Genomic DNA, 20,791 nt, shown 5'->3' with positions numbered 1-20,791 from the left:
GTCCTAAGAAATAAAAATAATTACAGTATTACCAGTGAAAAACATTGAGATTGTAACAAAAAAAAGAAAGAAATAATAATAATTAATAATATTTCTATATAAATACATCCATACTTGATACATCCACTGCAACTTCCATCTCATTAGTGGAATTTAAACACTATTTAACTAATGTAACAACACAATAGGGGAGAATAAGCAGCTTTAAAATGCACATGACGTCTGACTGCTATTTTCTTAATGTCATATGTGTCATTTGTGGGACGGCAATCTCTTGCCAGTTATCTTCAAATCAAACGTGGTACATTCTTTCAATAAATATTGAAACGTCAGCAGTTTTTATTTGACTGTGTACCTTCAGCTTCTGTTATCTTTCATTCGCCACTCCCTATTTTTCCCCTGCTCTACCACTTTCTTGTTTAGAAGATTGTAAGAAACACTAAAGAAAAGCATTCCTGTATTTGTGAGTATATCTTGAGCTACTTGGCTACTTGAACAATTTTACAGCATGCAGACACAAAACCTTATATTGAATTTATTCTACCAGGATCTGAGTAATGTTTGGAGAAAAACTGGTGGTTTGCACTGTGAACAGATTGAGACAGAAGGAGTTAAAGGGTTACAGACAGAGTGGAGTCACATGAAGACTAGGTGGAGCCAAGAGAGAAAACGAAACAGATACAACCCGGATGTTAAAGTAATGAAGCCAGCAGAAGTCTTTATAAAAAAGCAGAGGAAAAAAAGATGATTACTTCAAGTGAGAAATCAAGGAGTAAATGGGAACAACGGGGGCTTTTTGCAAATAATGTCCTTATATTTAGCTCCAAAAAAGAACTAGACATATATGCATTGTTAATGTCTTTAGCGTGCTAAATGTTTTATAGGCTTCTGTTTACTCTAATGGATTGCATTCCATATTAATCCTTGGCTTTTTGGAGGAATTTAATTATATTGATTATACTTGTAGCAAGAAAATATATCTGAATTCAAAGTGCTAATGTTATCTTTCAGCTGTATTGTTATGATGTATGATGTCAAACTGTATTAAGGTTAGTACACAGAAAGTTTCACTACAAAGTATGGCTGCTATGAATAAGAGCCCACCTTTAGAAGTGCCCAAGAGTGGGCTGACAGAGTATGAAACGTTAGCTTCTAAACACCAAGCTGATCCTCTGTGTGAGAAGTAAGTCTTTTATTTTTTATCATCGAATCACCAAGTTTTACATTTCCTTTAAAATTCTATACTCTTGTGAAATGTATTTGTTTTTATTTTGTTAATTATCATTATTATTATTATTTTGTAATTATTTTCTTTGTACTTTTGTCATTCTGAAAATAAATCAATGTCTTTGTATTGTTTTGGGGAAAATATGAAAAGATAATTTCATGAAGTCTAGACAGGACATGTTTTGTTTAAGGGAACCCTCAACACCACTGATCATAGAAAGACCAGGATCCCTTAAGGATAAATTAGAGCATCAACACAGAGGGTGGGCTTTTATCCTTTAAAGGAACTTAGTCTTTTTATTCTTTGTCATACATGCAACATTATGCCCATCTGATGGGTGATTTTATCCAAAACACTTATGCTCAATTTACCTAGCTATGTAGACTCACATACAGAAGCACAGGCTCAGATAAAAGATTGGAAAAATCTTCTACATCTTTACTTGCATCTTTATCTTTTCAGTTTCAGTGAGTCTGTGCCTATGATTGCCTAATGTTCCCTTAACTGTCTAATCAACAAGGTGTTTTAGCCTGCAGGACCATCTGCACATGACGTATTTAGTTCTTCTGTATTATTTTGTGCAAACATGAATTGGGTTACCTTTGGTCAACTCAGCCATTAGTAGCCACAAGTCTTAGTTGCATTGTTAGCAATACATCTATTATATTTGTGTGTATGTTTGTGAACTAATGTAAAGTTTTGATAATGTATATTTAAAAAATGAAGCCAATCGCATAGTTTCATACATTATGTTTTTTTACAGCATACAACCGACTTCACCTGTATGGAGCTGTGTGTCAATGAAAAGTGACCATTCAATGAACCCTCCACTGAAGTTTCAGAAAGAATCATCAAGCATTCCCAGGTAAGAATATAAGATATTGTATTAGCTAAGAGTTGTAAATAAAACATAAAAACATTTTATTTTTGTAAATACATTTTTTTAATTAAAAACAGAATGCAATGTTTTAACAAAAATCTCACAAGTCCATATTATATTCAAAGTAAAGCAAAAAACAAACCAAATGTAAAAACTTAAAATTAGGTTCATTTTAAAATTGATGGCTGCAACAGGACTCAAAAAAATTGGGACAGAGCACTGTTTACCAATATGTTACATTTGTCTTCTGTTTATATACATCTGGATGGAAGCATTTGTTGCTTTAAAACCTATATATACACTGGTCAGCATTGATAGAGCCTTTCCAATGTAACACATTTATACCCAATAATCTTACTTTTGTTGACCCCTCCCACTTTTCTTTTTTGCAGCCATCAAATTCAAAATGATCTTATTTTACATTTCCTCAGTTTAAACATTTGATATGTTTTCTATGTTCTATAGTGAATAAAATATAAGTTTATGAATATGCAAATCATTGCATTGTATTTTTATTTACATTTTACAAAGTTCCAACTTTTTGGGAATTGGGTTTGTATTTGTTAACATTAAATGTTCCTATTTATTCATTTATTAGAGACATTGAGCCAGTTGAGTAGTTGTGTTAAAGATTGATATAATGTTGTATCAATCTTCTTTTACAGCATACAACCGACATCACCTGTATCGAGCTGTGTGTCAATGAAAAGTAACAATTCAATGGATCCTCCACTAAAGTTTCAGGAAGAATCATCAAGCATTCCCAGGTAAGATGTTCTATTAGGACAAGAGTTATTTTCATAGACTGCTTTCAGCTCAGACCAATCTGGTTATTCTCAACATTAAATGTTCTTATTTATTAATTTATTAGAGACATTGAGGCAGTTGAGTGGTTTCATATAATGTTATATCAATCTCCTATTACAGCATACAACCGACATCACCTGTATCGAGCTGTGTGTCAATGAAAAGTAACAATTCAATGGATCCTCCACCAAAGTTTCAGGAAGAATCATCAAGCATTCCCAGGTTAGATGTTCTATTAAGACAAGAGTTTTTTCATAGCCAACACTTTTTTACACGAGTAGGCTTGTGATATGCAATGAGTCTGGATTGAGCTCAAGCAGCTCAATTTTAGTAATGAGGGGACTGGCTTAAATCAATTTTAATTAAAATAAACATGCTGAACTGATCACGATAATATAAGATGCGCTATTTGTTTGTCAGCTCATCCCCATAGCTAGCTAGAGAACATATACAATACAAAATAAGAGATAGATAGACAACTAATAAATCAACGAAATAAACAAATAAAAACAATAAATATGATAAGCACATCTTCTCAGCAAGGTAAGATGACTGAAATAAATGTTTTACGTATGTTTTAAAGCAATATGAATTTGGATATTATCTAGCTTGTCGTTTTAAATACTCATTGAAGGTTCTGTATCTTACACTAGTTTACAGTGGGTATGGAAAGTATTCAGACCCCCTTAAATTTTTCACTCTTTGTTATATTGCAGCCATTTGCTAAAATCATTTAGGTTCATTCTTCTTCCTCATGAATGTACACACAGCTCCCCATACTGACAGAAAAACACAGAATTGTTGACATTGTTGCAGATTTATTAAAAAAGAAAAACTAAAATATCACATGGTCCTAAGTATTCAGACCCTTTGCTGTGACACTCATATATTTAACTCAGGTGCTTTCCATTTCTTCTGATCATCCTTGAGATGGTTCTACACCTTCATTTGAGTCCAGCTGTGTTTGATTATACTGATTAGGAAAGCCACACACCTGTCTATATAAGACCTTCCAGATCACAATGCATGTCAGAGCAAATGAGAATCATGAGGTCAAAGGAACTGCCTGAAGAGCTCAGAGACAGAATTGTGGCAAGGCACAGATCTGGCCAAGGTTACAAAAAGATTTCTGCTGCACTTAAGGTTCCTAAGAGCACAGTGGCCTCCATAATCCTCAAATGAAAGACGTTTGGGACGACCAGAACCCTTCCTAGAGCTGGCCATTCGGCCAAACTGAGCTATCGGGGGAGAAGAGCCTTGGTGAGAGAGGTAAAGAAGAACCCAAAGATCACTGTGGCTAAGCTCCAGAGATGCAGTCAGGAGATGGGAGAAAGTTGTAGAAAGTCAACCATCACTGCAGCCCTCCACCAGTCGGGGCTTTATGGCAGAGTGGCCTGACGGAAGCCTCTCCTCAGTGTAAGACACATGAAAGCCCGCATGGAGTTTGCTAAAAAACACCTAAAGGACTCCAAGATGGTGAGAAATAAGATTCTCTGGTCTGATGAGACCAAAATAAAACTTTTTGGCCTTAATTCTAAGCGGTATGTGTGGAGAAAACCAGGCACTGCTCATCACCTGTCCAATACAGTCCCAACAGTGAAGCATGGTGGTGGCAGCATCATGCTGTGGGGGTGTTTTTCAGCTGCAGGGACAGGACGACTGGTTGCAATCGAGGGAAAGATGAATGCGGCCAAGTACAGGGATATCCTGGACAAAAACCTTCTCCAGAGTGCTCTGGACCTCAGACTGGGCCGAAGGTTTACCTTCCAACAAGACAATGACCCTAAGCACACAGCTAAAATAACGAAGGAGTGGCTCCACAACAACTCCGTGACTGTTCTTGAATGGCCCAGCCAGAGCCCTGACTTAAACCCAATTGAGCATCTCTGGAGGGACCTAAAAATGGCTGTCCACCAACGTTTACCATCCAACCTGACAGAACTGGAGAGGACCTGCAAGGAGGAATAGCAGAGGATCCCCAAATCCAGGTGTGAAAGACTTGTTGCATCTTTCCCAAAAAGACTCCTGGCTGTATTAGATCAAAAGGGGGCTCTTACTAAATACTGAGCAAAGGGTCTGAATACTTAGGACCATGTGATATTTCAGTTTTTCTTTTTTAATAAATCTGCAACAATGTCAACAATTCTGTGTTTTTCTGTCAGTATGGGGTGCTATGTGTACATTCATGAGGAAGAAGAATGAACCTAAATGATTTTAGCAAATGGCTGCAATATAACAAAGAGTGAAAAATTTAAGGGGGTCTGAATACTTTCCGTACCCACTGTATATAATCTAGCTTTTATTAGCCGTTACATTGATTCTACAAGTCTTTGCCACTGTACTACAGGGATAGAATCGCATTCTTACAAATAATATTTCCTGTCTTGTTACTGTGATGATGGTGGTGCAGAGTTTTCTGAAAATGAGTCCAAAATAATTAATAGCTGTACAAATGTGTTGAACGTTGGTGATTGTGAAAGTCATAGCATATGATATGCATCATTTTTATCCTCATGTTCATTCAGACTAATCCAACAGAAGACATCACACACATTTAACTTTGTGACAGTTAAGCAATGTTACAGTTTAGAACAGGCACTGAATTATCTTGTTTCATTTGACACCTGTATTGTTATTATTAGGAGTAAAGTTTATGTGCTCTTTAGAATAATCCTGCATTAATAGGTCCTTGTTAAGGTAAGTCACCGTCAGACAAGAGTGCCAAAGGATATCAATTTATCTGCCATTTTTGAAAACATAAGTTACCCTTCTTGTGACTTTCAAAAGTAAGTTGACTTTTTGTTAAATACTTCTTGAATATTTATTATTTGATTTACCATAGACTGCTCTCATATATATATATAAAATGAATGTATAAACTTAAATTTAGGTTTATTTTAAAATTGATGGCTGCAACAGGATTTTAAAAAGTTGGGACAGGGCAGTGTTTACCAATGTGTTACATTTGTCTTCTGTTCATATACATCTGGATGGAACTATTTGTTGCTATATGTAAAACCTATATATACACCGGTCAGCATTGATGGAGCCTTTCCAAATGTGCACACTTGTCAATTCCACAGGCACTAATCCACTCCCATACCATCAGAGATGCAGCTTTCTGAACTGAGCACTAATATTAACTCAGATTGGTCCACTCCTCTTTAGTCCAGAGGATGTGGTGCCCATGGTTTAAAAATATATATATATTAAAATTTGTCTGACACACAGAACAGTTTTCAAACGTGTTTTTAAATGAGCTTTGACCCAGAAAGGATGGTGGTGTTTCTGGATCATGTTAATTCATGCCTTCTTTTTTGCATGATTAGAGATTTAATCTGCACTTGTGGATGACGTGGCAAACTGTGTTTACAGACAATGATTTCTGGAGGTGTTAATGAGCCCATGCAGTTATTTCCATTACAGGATCATGACTGTTTTAACCCTCTGGAGTCTGAGGGTGTTTTTGGCCCCTTGAGAGATTTTGACATGCTCTTACATTTGGTTCTGTTTAGTTGCTTTTAAAATATATTATTGACATAAGACTTATTACACTGTCTTCAGCACAAACTGGGCTACCATAATATGTATGGTATGTGTGTGTTTGTATTTTTGACAAAATAAGGTTTATGCGTGGTTTTTGAAAAAGCAAAAAAAAACCTAACTGAAATAAGGCCACAAAACCCATAGTAAACATGTTTTCCCAAGACTTTTTGAGACCAGAGCTTCTAATGTAGGTTTTTTTTTAATCATGTGAAAATCATCCTGCCTGCTCATTCACATTAAACAATAGTTTGATTTAAAATTTAAAAGACTCTTTCTACTTTGAAAGGCCTCTGGAGTCTGAATTGCCACATTTTACACAGTGTTCCAACTTTTTTGGAATTGGGTTTGTATTTGTTAACATTAAATGTTCCTATTTATTCATTTATTAGAGACATTGAGCCAGTTGAGTAGTTTCATATACAGTACCATCCTTCCAAATGATATTCCCTGGCAGGTTATTTTGATAATGGCAGTGCAGTGGGTTTTAAAAAAAGTCTGCGTTAATTAGAAACACACATTTAATACAGTATATCCCTTACCCTTACCCTAACCATAACCCTGCCTTATACTCTGATAAAAATGGGGAAAAAAGTTTACCTTTGGCATTTCTGTCAGCATTAACCGTTGGTCTTTTGTCGATTTGTGTCCATGAACATGAATCAGTAGTACCGAAATGCCATGAGATTGTGTTGAATCAACAGTGTTTCAACTTGTAGACCCCTGTAGAGACTGTCCTGAATGAAAGATATTAACAGTTAATAAACATTTCTATCAGCTGATGTTTGGTTAAATATCAACTACACATATTAACCATGTAACATATTAAATATACCTATATATTACTGTGTTCCAATGTTAAGAGCCACCAACTTCTGATGATTATTTTTATATCGAATCAAAATAATTGATGTTGATTTATTTTAAAATAAAGGTCGACTGATTAATCAGTTTTGCTGACTATTCGGCACTGATAGTTGTTCCTGTAACCATCGGCTATTGGCAAAAGTCCATAATGATGGTTTTTCCGGCTTGCATTAATTGCTGGATCGGTTGAGATGGCCCGCTGTCATTACAAGATCAGCCTCTAGAGGCAAATCACTAAAGCCACGTGCTGTTTGTTTTTACACGCGAGACTGCACACTGCATAGAGAGCACATTATATTTATTATTTATAATTGTTTTAATTAATTAATAACTATTTTAATTAAATTGTTTTTAAATTAATTCATATTTCTATTAATTTGCATATTTTCATGTTTCAAGGTTTTAAAAAAAAAAAATTAAGTTCAGCACTTTTTTACATGGAGTGTTTGTTTTCTTATCCAGTTTCCATTTGAAAACTATCGATTGGTCGGTTAACGCTAAGTACGATCCACTCTAGTTATTGGTATTGGTAAAATCCACTATCGATCAGCCTCTATTTTAAAACATGAATGGAATAACCACTGGTCAGCAAATGATTTAAATGTGCCCAATGCAGCTAATTATATTTGTTAGCATACATTTTAACCCATTGTTTAAGTGCATTAGAGTAATGGAGCAAGCTGTGTAATTTCATGGTGGAAATATCATATCTATTATTATTCTCTTTTACAGCTCACAACCGACTTCAACTTTATCGAGCTGTGTGTCAATGAAAAGTGACTATTCAATGGACCATCCTCCAATAAAGTTGCAGGAAGAATCATCAAGCATTCCCAGGTAAGATGTTCTATTAGGACAAGCGCTAGGTTGACAGCCTGTATGGTTCTGCATGTAATTTTCAAATTGGGCTACATAAACCGGATCTTTTATAAAGCAACCAGCTTCAGCAAAACTTCAAATGAAAGTTTATCACATTTTGATAAAATGTCAACCTTCTGAACTGATCATTATAATAGAATGTCTTATTTATCACCTCATATTTCAACCAAAGATTTTGGTCAAAACTGGGTCTATGTTTGAAAGACTATTAATATATATATATATATATACAGTGAGGAAAATAAGTATTTGAACACCCTGCTATTTTGCAAGTTCTCCCACTTAGAAATCATGGCGGGGTCTGAAATTGTCATCGTAGGTGCATGTCCACTGTGAGAGACATAATCTAAAAAAAAAAATCCAGAAATCACAATATATTATTTTTAAACTATTTATTTGTATGATACAGCTGCAAATAAGTATTTGAACACCTGTCTATCAGCTAGAATTCTGACCCTCAAAGACCTGTTAGTCTGCCTTTAAAATGTCCACCTCCAATACATTTATTATCCTAAATTAGTTGCACCTGTTTGAGGTTGTTAGCTGCATAAAGACACCTGTCCACCCCATACAATCAATAAGAATCCAACTACTAACATGGCCAAGACCAAAGAGCTGTCCAAAGACACTAGAGACAAAATTGTACCTCCACAAGGCTGGAAAGGGCTACGGGGAAATTGCCAAGCAGCTTGGTGAAAAAAGATCCACTGTTGGAGCAATCATTAGAAAATGGAAGAAGTTAAACATGACTGTCAATCTCCCTCGGACTGGGGCTTCATGCAAGATCTCACCTCGTGGGGCCTCAATGATCCTAATCAGCCCAGAACTACATGGGAGGAGCTGGTCAATGACCTGAAAAGAGCTGGGACCACCGTTTCCAAGGTTACTGTTGGTAATACACTCAGACGTCATGGTTTGAAATCATGCATGGCACTAAAGGTTCCCCTGCTTAAACCAGCACATGTCCAGGCACGTCTTAAGTTTGCCAATGACCATTTGGATGATCCAGAGGAGTCATGGGAGAAAGTCATGTGGTCAGATGAGACCAAAATAGAACTTTTGGGTCATAATTCCACTAAACGTGTTTGGAGGAAGAAGAATGATGAGTACCATCCCAAGAACGCCATCCCTACTGTGAAGCTTGGGGGTGGTAGCATCATGCTTTGGGGGTGTTTTTCTGCACATTGGACAGGGCGACTGCACTGTATTAAGGAGAGGATGACCGGGGCCATGTATAGCGAGATTTTGGGGAACAACCTCCTTCCCTCAGTTAGAGCATCGAAGATGGGTCGAGGCTGGGTCTTCCAACATGACAATGACCCAAAGCACACAGCCAGGATAACCAAGGAGTGTCTCTGTAAGAAGCATATCAAGGTTCTGGCATGGCCTAGCCAGTCTCCAGACCTAAACACAATAGAGAATCTTTGGAGGGAGCTTAAACTCCGTGTTTCTCAGTAACAGGCCAGAAACCTGACTGATCTAGAGAAGATCTGTGTGGAGGAGTGGGCCAAAATCCCTCCTGCAGTGTGTGCAAACCTGGTGAAAAACTACAGGAAACGTTTGACCTCTGTAATTGCAAACAAAGGCTACTGTACCAAATATTAACATTGACTTTCTCAGGTGTTTAAATACTTATTTGCAGCTGTATCATACAAATAAATAGTTAAAAAAATCATACATTGTGATTTCTGGATTTTTTTTTTGAGATTATGGCTCTCACAGTGGACATGCACCTACGATGACAATTTCAGACCCCTCCATGATTTCTAAGTGGGAGAACTTGCAAAATAGCAGGGTGTTCAAATACTTATTTTCCTCACTGTATATATATATATATATATATTCTGACAAATCAGTCCAAAATCTCCAAATAGGTTGAATGTTGATTGTTAAGGGCGTAGCACCTGAATCATTTTCATCTTATTTTAATTCTGGCAAATACAGTAAATTAAAGTGCACACATTTAAGTCAAAGAATGATCTGGCAGGCATCGAAGTGTTCTTGTTTTTCTCAAAACCAGCGTTCTTATCAGTGATGGTAAAGTTTATAGGCTCTTTAAAATAGTCCTACAGTAATGAAAATGGCGATTCTGCCAGAGTACTGCTATAGAGCCCTGGTAGATCAGATCAGCCTACATAAAAAAGAATCAGCTTGCACCTGTCAGGCTGATGGACAGGACGCGAAAGCGAAAATAACTCAATCATGGTTTATTCAGTCAGTTCAACAAAGAAACACTCACAGTCGCCGTGGCGAGAAAACAAACAAAGAATATCCGCTCGAGACGAGTAATTCAAAACTAAACTTAGAGTCCGAAAATGAAAGTAAACTGCAATGGCTAAGAGTAATCCGCACATGGACACAGAGTCTGGAAACAGAACCAGCGGGCAGGCTGGCGGTCGCGGGGACAGGAGATGACCAGCATGACAATTCAAGAACCGACAGCCTGTGACTCGAGAACGTGAGTTTATATAGTCTAGTCCTTAACGAGCGACAGCTGTCGGTGAGCCTGGCAGGCAAAGTATAACGAGGAACTATGACAGCTACTGAGGGGGGCGTGGCAGGGTGAATCTCTGACAGTACCTCCCCCTCCAGGGGCGGCACCTGACGCCCCAAAACCCACAAACGCCAGGCGGGCCGGGGCACTCTGAGGAAGGCCTCTCCAACCGACCCGGGACAAAGGAGGCCCCGTGAGCATCGCAGCAGAACAGGGGAAGATCGGACGGGGGCCCAAGGCAAAGCGGCGTCTTCGGTCGGGATCAGGAGCGGGTCAGCGGCCCTCGAAAAGACAGGAAGCAGAGCATGATCCCTGGCGGAGACCGGCGGGGGCGCGACCTCCACGGCGGGGAACCTGAACTGTACGCTGTCCACAACGAAGGCCGGAGGCCGAGCGACGTCCACGGCGGAGACCGGAGGCCGAGCGACGTCCACGTCGGAGACCGGGGGCCGAGCGACGTCCACGGTGGAGACCAGGAACACAGGGGCACCTTCGGCAGGACGTTGGACCGTAACGACTCCCTGGAGGGCCTCTGGAGAGCTTTGCTGTCGTCAGAGGGCCATGGAGGACCGACTCTGCCCTGCGTGGAAACTGGAGGACCGACTCCGCCCTGCGGGGGACCTGGAGGCAAGCCGTCGACCTGAGGGGGACCTGGGGGCGAGCCGTCGACCTGCGGAGGACCTGGGGGTAAACCGTCGACCTTACGGGGACCTGGGGGCGAGCCTTCACCCTGTGGAGGACCAGGGGGCGAGCTTTCGCCCTGAGGAGGACCAGGGGGCGAGCCTTCGCCTTCTGTGGAGCCCGGGGGCGAGCCGTCGCCTTCTGTGGAGCCCGGGGGCGAGCCTTTGCCCTGAGGAGGACTTGGAGGCGAGCCGTCGCCTTCTGTGGAGCCCGGGGGCGAGCCGTCGCCTTCTGTGGAGCCCGGGGGTGGTACGACGTCCCCTTCGCGGCCAGGCGGCGGTACGATGTCCCCTTCGCGGCCAGGCGGCGGTACGACAACCCCTTCGCGGCCAGGCGGCGGTACGACGACCCCTTCGTGCCCTTTGAACGGGGCTTAGCTCTCTTGGGGACTCTGGAACGGGGCTGAGCTCTCTTGGGGACTCTGGAATGGGGCTAAGCTCTCTTGGGGACTCTGGAACGGGGCTTAGCTCTCTTGGGGACTCTGGAACGGGGCTGAGCTCTCTTGGGGACTCTGGAACGGGGCTGAGCTCTCTTGGGGACTCTGGAACGGGGCTGAGCTCTCTTGGGGACTCTGGAACGGGGCTGAGCTCTCTTGGGGACTCTGGAACGGGGCTGAGCTCTCTTGGGGACTCTGGAACGGGGCTGAGCTCTCTTTGGGACTCTGGAACGGGGCTGAGCTCTCTTGGGGACTCTGGAATGGAGCCTCGCATTCTTCGATGCACCGGGATGGAACCGAGAACCTGGGAGAGTCCTGGAACGGAGCTGCGCGCCTTGAAGAGCCATGGAACGAAGCCGCATGCTCTGAAGAACCTTGGGATGGAGAATCCAGAACCAGAGCCACGCACTCTGAAGAACCTTGGGACGAGGAAAATCTTGAAAACCCCTGAACCAGAGCTGTTTGCCTTGGTGGACCTTGAATCGGAGTCACGTGCTCTGCAGAACCTCGGAACAAAGCATGTTCATCCTCAAAGGGGACTCTCGTGGAGATCCGCCACCTCCATCCCACACATCCCCAGAAGAAGCTCGCAAAATTCGGCGAGTGGGCCAAAATTGCCCCCTTTGGCGCTCCATAATTTGCTGATTTTAGAGAGAGCATCACCAGACAGAAGGGAAACGCAGAAGGCGATCTTGGCTCGCTCGGAGGGAAACTGGGACGAATTTGCCTCCGCATACTCGCCGATGCTCCTCAGAAACCTGCCCAATTCGCTGCTCTCTCCGGAAAAACGAGCCGGGAAATCCTTTGCGCTCGCTGAGCAGCGTGGCGCAGCCGTGCTTGCATGAGTCGGCGTCAGTGGCTGTGAACCGCGAGGAGCGGCATCCAAAGTCCGAAGCCGGGTTCAGCTGCCGATCCATCGCGGCCGAAATCGCGGGAGGGCGATTCCGTTTTCGGTCGGTTCTTCTGTCAGGCTGATGGAAAGGACGCGGAAGCGGAAATAACTCAATTATGGTTTATTCAGTCAGTTCTATTAGAGTTGCCATAAGAGTGCCATAGCATGTCAAAGATATTTGAAGAAAAGTCAAGTAGAACAGGACTAAATGAAAATGATGTAGAAAGATGTGGGTGTGAATAATATAATAATAAATAAGATTATTTATTACCATGGCTGGTGTTTTTAGCAACTCTATTTTGACACTTTTCTTCAAAGAAATAGGAATCAAACCAAGAATCAACCAAGAAAACCACGGAAAAACAGATATGGAACTTCAAAAAGCATGAGTTACTCTGCTCCAGATTCTCAAAAGTAAGCTCACTTTTTTATAACATTTTTATTTGATTTTCTATAGACTCAGCAATCTGTAATCATTCAGCCCAGACTCACGACATTTTGTGATATAATCACGAAATGTAATCTATTTATTTGTGTTCATAGACACGAATTGCCCTCTTTTTTCGTGTCACAGATGCCGACGTTCTATGTAATGTATTTCAGTGGGAAGATTTTTGGTGCCTCCGCCAAAGTTTACTTTCTGCCCCTGGATACCACAGATGCTGTATTGTTTTTTCTCATTTGTTATTGATTATTTAATCTTCAAGAACTATTACTCAACATTTAAACAGGAGAATATATCCTTGTTTTTATTGCTTTATATTCAGTATTATAAACCATCATCAGTGGTTCCTTCCAGTCAAAATACAGTAAATATATTCTCCCGGTTAATTAAGGAGTCTGCGTTAATTAGAAACACACATTTAATACAGTATATCCCTTACCCTTACCCTAACCATAACCCTGCCTTATTCTCTGATAAAAATGGGGAAAAAAGTTTACCTTTGGCATTTCTGTCAGCATTAACCGTTGGTCTTCTGTCGATTTGTGTCCATGAACATGAATCAGTAGTACCGAAATGCCATGAGATTGTGTTGAATCAACAGTGTTTCAACTTGTAGACCCCTGTAGAGACTGTCCTGAATGAAAGATATTAACAGTTAATAAACATTCCTATCAGCTGATGTTTGGTTAAATATCAACTACACATATTAACCATGTAATATATTAAATATACCTATATATTACTGTGTTCCAATGTTAAGAGCCACCAACTTCTGATGATTATTTTTATATCAAAACAAAAGAATTGATGTTGATTTATTTTAAAATAAAGGTCGACTGATTAATCAGTTTTGCTGACTATTCGGCACTGATAGTTGTTCCTGTAACCATCGGCTATTTGCAAAAGTCCATAATGATGGTTTTTCCGACTTGCATTAATTGCTGGATCGGTTGAGATGGCCCGCTGTCATTACAAGAGCAGCCTCTAGAGGCAAATCACTAAAGCCACGTGCTGTTTGTTTTTACACGCGAGACTGCACACTGCATAGAGAGCACATTATATTTATTATTTATAATTGTTTTAATTAATTAATTAATATTTCAATTAAATTGTTTTTAAATTAATTCATATTTCTATTAATTTGCATATTTGCATGTTTCAAGGTTTAAAAAAAAAATAATTAAGTTCAGCACTTTTTTACATGGAGTGTTTGTTTTCTTATCCAGTTTCCATTTGAAAACTATCGATTGGTCGGTTAACGCTAAGTACGATCCACTCTAGTTATTGGTATTGGTAAAATCCACTATCGATCAGCCTCTATTTTAAAACATGAATGGAATAACCACTGTTTAGCAAATGATTTAAATGTGCCCAATGCAGCTAATTATATTTGTTAGCATACATTTTAACCCATTGTTTAAGTGCATTAGAGTAATGGAGCAAGCTGTGTAATTTCATGGTGGAAATATCATATCTATTATTATTCTCTTTTACAGCTCACAACCGACTTCAACTTTATCGAGCTGTGTGTCAATGAAAAGTGACTATTCAATGGACCATCCTCCAATAAAGTTGCAGGAAGAATCATCAAGCATTCCCAGGTAAGACTATAAGATGTTCTATTAGGACAAGCGCTAGGTTGTCCTAATAGAACTCCGTGTTTCTGCGGTTCTGCATGTAATTGTCAAATTGGGCTACATAAACCGGATCTTTTATAAAGCAACCAGCTTCAGCAAAACTTCAAATGAAAGTTTATCACATTTTGATAAAATGTCAACCTTCTGAACTGATCATTATAATAGAATGTCTTATTTATCACCTCATATCTAAACCAAAAATTTTGTTCAAAACTGGGTCTATGTTTGAAAGACAATTAATATATATATATATATATATATATATATATATATATATATATATATATATATATATATGTATATATATGTATATATATATATATATATATATATATATATATATATATATATATATATATATATATATATATATATATGTATATGTGTGTGTGTGTGTGTGTCAAGTCAAGTCAAGTCAAGTTTATTTGTATAGCGCTTTTCACAACAGACATTGTCTCAAAGCAGCTTTACAGAAAACAACAGTGAAGGTGAATGGTGTGCGTTTGTCCCTGATGAGCAGCCGTGGCGACAGTGGCAAGGAAAAACTCCCTTAGATGATATGAGGAAGAAACCTTGAGAGGAACCAGACTCAAAGGGGAACCCATCCTCATATGGGTGACATCAAAAGTTTGGTCATAAATCTTTCAACAAGAAAGATTGTGTGTGTGTGTGTGTGTGTGTGTGTGTGTGTGTGTGTGTGTGTGTGTGTATATGTATATTTACATATACATATAGATATTTACATATACACACACACACATATATATATATATATATATATATATATATATATATATATATATATATATATATATATATATATATATATATATATAAAAATAAGTATTTGAACACCCTGCTATTTTGCAAGTTCTCCCACTTAGAAATCATGGAGGGGTCTGAAATTGTCATCGTAGGTGCATGTCCACTATGAGAGACATAATCTAAAAAAAAAAAAATCCAGAAATTAAAATGTATGATTTTTTAACTATATATTTGTATGATACAGCTGCAAATAAGTATTTGAACACCTGAGAAAGTCAGTGTTAATAATTGGTACAGTAGCCTTTGTTTGCAATTACAGAGGTTATACGTTTCCTGTAGTTTTTCACCAGGTTTGCACACACTGCAGGAGGGATTTTGGCCCACTCCTCCACACAGATCTTCTCTAGATCAGTCAGGTTTCTGGCCTGTCGCTGAGAAACACGGAGTTTGAGCCCCCTCCAAAGATTCTCTATTGGGTTTATGTCTGGAGACTGGCTAGGCCACGCCAGAACCTTGATATGCTTCCTACAGAGCCACTCCTTTTTTTTCCTGGCTGTGTGCTTCGGGTCATTGTCATGTTGGAAGACCCAGCCTCGCCCCATCTTCAATGCTCTAACTGAGGGAAGGAGGTTGTTCCCCAAAATCTCGCAATACATGGCCCCGGTCATCCTCTCCTTAATACAGTGCAGTCGCCCTGTCCCATGTGGGATGGTACTCATCATTCTTCTTCCTCCAAACACGTTTAGTGGAATTATGACCCAAAAGTTCTATTTTGGTCTCATCTGACCACATGACTTTCTCCCATGACTCCTCTGGATCATCCAAATGGTCATTGGCAAACTTAAGACGTGCCTGGACATGTGCTGGTTTAAGCAGGGAAACCTTCTGTGCCATGCATGATTTCAAACCATGACGTCTTAGTGTATTACTAACAGTAACCTTGGAAACGGTGGTCCCAGCTTTTTTCAGGTCATTGACCAGCTCCTCCCGTGTAGTTCTGGGCTGATTTCTCACCTTCCTTAGGATCATTGAGACCCAACGAGGTGAGATCTTGCATAGAGCCCCAGTCCGAGGGAGATTGACAGTCATGTTTAGCTTCTTCCATTTTCTAATGATTGCTCCAACAGTGGACCTTTTTTCACCAAGCTGCTTGGCAATTTCCCCGTAGCCCTTTCCAGCCTTGTAGAGATATACAATTTTGTCTCTAGTGTCTTTGGACAGCTCTTTGGTCTTGGCCATGTTAATAGTTGGATTCTTACTGATTGTGTACAGGTGTTTTTATGCAGCTAACGACCTCAAACAGGTGCATCTAATTTAGGATAATAAATGTAGTGGAGGTGGACATTTTAAAGGCAGACTAACAGGTCTTTGAGGGTCAGAATTCTAGCTTAGAGACAGGTGTTCAAATACTTATTTGCAGCTGTATCATACAAATAAATAGTTCAAAAATCATATATTGTGATTTCTGGATTTCTTTTTTTAGATTATGTCTTTTTTTAGATTATATATATATATATATATATATATATATATATATATATATATATATAACGGTTTTAATTGTCTTTTAAACAGAGAGAGAGAGAGAAAAAGAGAAAGAGAGAGAGAGTGAGAGAGAGAGAAATTGTTCTGAATGTCGAGATCACTTTATTAGAGAGACAGCACATGTAGGACGTTAACGTTATTTCTGGTAAAGGAAGACATGCAGGTAGTTGGGTTGAAATAGGCAGATGTAGAGTACGGGGGGGCTTATGGAGACAGATGATCTGCTGTTTCGGCGACCCCGAATGGAAGAAGCCAAAAGAAGAAGAAGAAGATATTTCATTGATGTTGTTTAATATTTACGGCAATATTAATATTTTACTGTAATCTATCGCTCTCTCTATCTCCATCTGAACACATTAAATAATACAGCAAATAATATTTGTTTTAAGTGTAACTCATTGTTCCTATTTATTTTATTTTTTTATAAGAAATTAAGCAAATTGAGCAGTTTCTCTCACTTATATAAACCTTGTTTTACAGGGTACAACCGACTTCTACTTTATCAAGCTGTGTGTCAATGAAAAGTGACAATTCAATGAACCCTCCACTGAAGTTTCATGAAGAATTATCAAGCAGGTAAGACTATAAGGACAATTTTAATAGCAGAAGAGTTAGGTTCATAGCCTATACTGATTTACACAATTTGCACATGTGGCTAGATCTTGAGATCTGGAATATAGTAAACAGCTCAAGCTAAATTTTAAGTTGTTTCTGATTTTTACACACATTGATTTCAAAACTTTTCAATATAAACTTACCATTATAATATCACACCTTATTTGTTAGTGATATTAACACCATAGATATAACAAATATCCAGATCAAGAATGGATATAACTTTTTGGAAAGATAAAATTCTGCTGATATTTAAATATTTAATTATGAGCATTTTATTTTGACAGTTAAATACTTGCTTATGAGAGTAGATAGATAGATAGATAGATAGATAGATAGATAGATAGATAGATAGATAGATAGATAGATAGATAGATAGATAGATAGACAGACAGACAGACAGACTGACAGACTGACAGACAGACAGATTAGAAATGTGACCATCTGTGATACATTCAAATATAATATTTTAAGGTTTTATTTTCACAGCATAAAAATAAGCTGTCTGTCAATAAATGATGATAATTCAATGGAACCACCACCAAAGTTGCAAAGTGAAACATCTCAACTGCCCAGGTAAGACTCAGATATTCAAGGCTTACACACACATGTACAAAGCTTTTAAAGCTGCGTCACACCTAAAAAACACCAGCAGAAGAAGATAAATGATAACATTTGTAAATACAAACAATTTAGTTCCATTAAAGTTGTTACAGATACACAGAGAACACATCATTATTTGAACACTACCAATGTCTATTCAAGAAGATCCAAGAAGAAACATGACACACATCAGCACTCAGATATGGTTATTTTTAAAGATTATTTTAAAATGATTAAGGATTTTTTATTATTATTATCTCTATTTGGTCATATTATAGGTGCTCCAAATTTCCTGACAAAGAAATATGCATGAAATTTAAATCCAGTCTAAAGAATCGATTCCAGCAGTTACCTGATGGACTACAAAGGTATGGACATTCAACACTACTCACTGAGATCTACACAGAGCTTTACATTACAGAAGGAGGAAGTGGAGAAGTAAATAATGAACATGAGGTGAGACAGATTGAGACAGCATCAAGACTTTACCAGTTAGCAGACGACAAGCCAATCAAATGCAATGACATCTTCAAACCTATACAAGAACATAAAGTAATTAGGACTGTAATGACAAAGGGAGTTGCAGGCATTGGAAAAACAGTCTCTGTGCAGAAATTCATTCTGGACTGGGCCGAAGGCACCGCAAATCAGGATGTCCACTTCATATTTCCACTTCCCTTTAGGGAGCTTAACTTGGTGAAGGACCAACACTTCAGTCTGGACGATTTGGTTCACTATTTCTTTCCAGAGCTGAAAGAAATAAAGTTTACAAATGTTACCAAACACAACATTGTGTTCATTTTTGATGGTCTGGATGAACATCGTTTTTTGCAGGATTTTCAAAACAGTATGATTGTAAGTGAGGCAAATATACCTACCTCAATTGATGTTTTACTGACCAACCTCATCAAGGGGAATCTCCTTCCTGCTGCACTCATTTGGATAACCACTAGACCAGCAGCAGCTAGTCAAATTCCTTATGAATGGATAAGTAAGGTCACTGAGATCCGAGGATTTAATGACCCTCAAAAGGAAGAGTACTTAAGGAAGTACATCAGAGATGAAACTCTGGCCAATGACGTCATCAATCATTTGAAGTTGTCAAGGAGCCTTTACATTATGTGCCATATACCGGTGTTTTGTTGGATTTCAGCAACTGTTTTAGAGAAGATGTTAAAAGAAGCAGAAGGTAAAGCAATTCCTAAGACATTGACTCAAATGTACACACATTTTCTCATAATTCAGACTTGCATTCGAAAGAAAAAGTATAATGAGACTCAGCAGCGTGATGAAATAGAGATGATTGTTAAATTAGGAGAGCTTGCTTTCAAGCAGTTGATAAAAGGAAATTTGATTTTCTACGAGGAAGACCTGAAGGAGTGCAGCATCAATGTGAGGGATGCAGTCCTACACTCTGGGGTTTGCACACGAATCATCAAAAAGGACTCTGAACTTCTCTATAATAAAGGAAACGTCTACTGCTTTGTACACTTAAGCATTCAAGAACACCTTGCAGCTTTGTATGTGCACGTTACCTTCAGCAACGGGAACAAAACTGTGCTTACGCAGTGGAGTCCGACAAAGTGTGCCATTTCCTTTCCGTGTCCATCCCTAACTGACCTTCACAAGAGTGCTGTGGACAAAACCTTGCAATGTAAAAGTGGGGAGTTTGACCTGTTTCTCCGTTTCCTTCTTGGCATCTCTCTGGAAAGTAACCAGACTCTTCTGCAAGAGCTGTTGCCACAGATATCACCGTGCGGTTCCCAAAGTGTTCAAGACACAATTGAATACATCAAGATCCGGCTCAGGATGAACCTTAATCCAGAAAAGTTTATCAACCTGTTTCATTGCCTAAATGAGCTCAATGATTTTTCTTTAGAGGAGGAGATACAAAACTTACAGAAATCCAGGCTTCTTGCCAAGACAAAGCTTTCCCCTTCACAGTGGGCTGCTCTGGTGTTTGTGTTGCTGACCTCAGGAAATGCACTAGATGTCTTTGACCTGAGAAAATACAGCATGGACAAAACTGATGAATGCCTTTATAGAATGCTGCCTGTTGTGATGGCGTCCAGAACAGCTGAGTAAGATTTTGTGCCATGGAATTTGATTCTAATAATTTTTTAAAAATATTTTTTTTTTGTACTAGCTTTGTCTCCTGCTTTGTCTTCCAGGGTCAGAAACTGTAACCTCGTAAAAAAAGGCTTTCAAGCTCTGGCTTTAGCCCTTAGCTCCAAGTCTTCATGCCTGAGGGAACTGAAACTCAGTGGTAATGTTTTGCATCAGTCTGGGATACAAATTATTTCTGAAGGTCTTCGGTGTCCACACTGTAAACTAAAAATTTTGGAGTAAGCTCATCATCTTTTGAACAAATAATTATAATAGTTATACATTTTTAATCAATATTACATTGTGCCGTACATTGTGATGTAAAAAAACTGAATTTTTTATACTAGAACAGAAAAAAATTTCTTTAT

At 38.9% G+C, this 20,791-nt stretch overlaps 1 protein-coding gene across 9 annotated transcripts in view; it reads left to right on the top strand.

The window, feature by feature from the left end:
* The window catches only part of LOC310729533 (NACHT, LRR and PYD domains-containing protein 3-like), a 191,808-nt gene that overhangs the window by 164,224 nt on the left and 6,793 nt on the right, over window positions 1-20,791 (top strand). The window contains exons 2-13 of one of the 9 annotated variants that reach the window (XM_083547811.1): window positions 707-778; window positions 1,055-1,183; window positions 1,992-2,093; window positions 2,774-2,875; window positions 3,036-3,137; window positions 8,058-8,162; window positions 13,026-13,121; window positions 14,649-14,753; window positions 17,580-17,675; window positions 18,204-18,290; window positions 18,596-20,398; window positions 20,489-20,662. In XM_083547811.1, the coding sequence (XP_083403937.1) occupies window positions 1,080-1,183; window positions 1,992-2,093; window positions 2,774-2,875; window positions 3,036-3,137; window positions 8,058-8,162; window positions 13,026-13,121; window positions 14,649-14,753; window positions 17,580-17,675; window positions 18,204-18,290; window positions 18,596-20,398; window positions 20,489-20,662 (2,876 nt within the window). In that variant the 5' untranslated portion in view covers window positions 707-778; window positions 1,055-1,079. Of the gene's footprint in view, window positions 1-706; window positions 779-858; window positions 1,184-1,991; window positions 2,094-2,773; window positions 2,876-3,035; window positions 3,138-8,057; window positions 8,163-13,025; window positions 13,122-14,648; window positions 14,754-17,579; window positions 17,676-18,203; window positions 18,291-18,595; window positions 20,399-20,488; window positions 20,663-20,791 lie in introns of those variants that run through there. The other 8 variants (XM_083547810.1, XM_083547814.1, XM_083547813.1 and 5 more) reach the window with 8 other exon arrangements.

Source organism: Silurus aristotelis (genome assembly GCF_946808225.1).
Source record: "Silurus aristotelis genome assembly, chromosome: 8".
In the NCBI taxonomy this organism is placed as follows: Eukaryota; Metazoa; Chordata; class Actinopteri; order Siluriformes; family Siluridae; genus Silurus; species Silurus aristotelis.
This window is presented reverse-complemented; position numbering and strand designations above follow the sequence as displayed.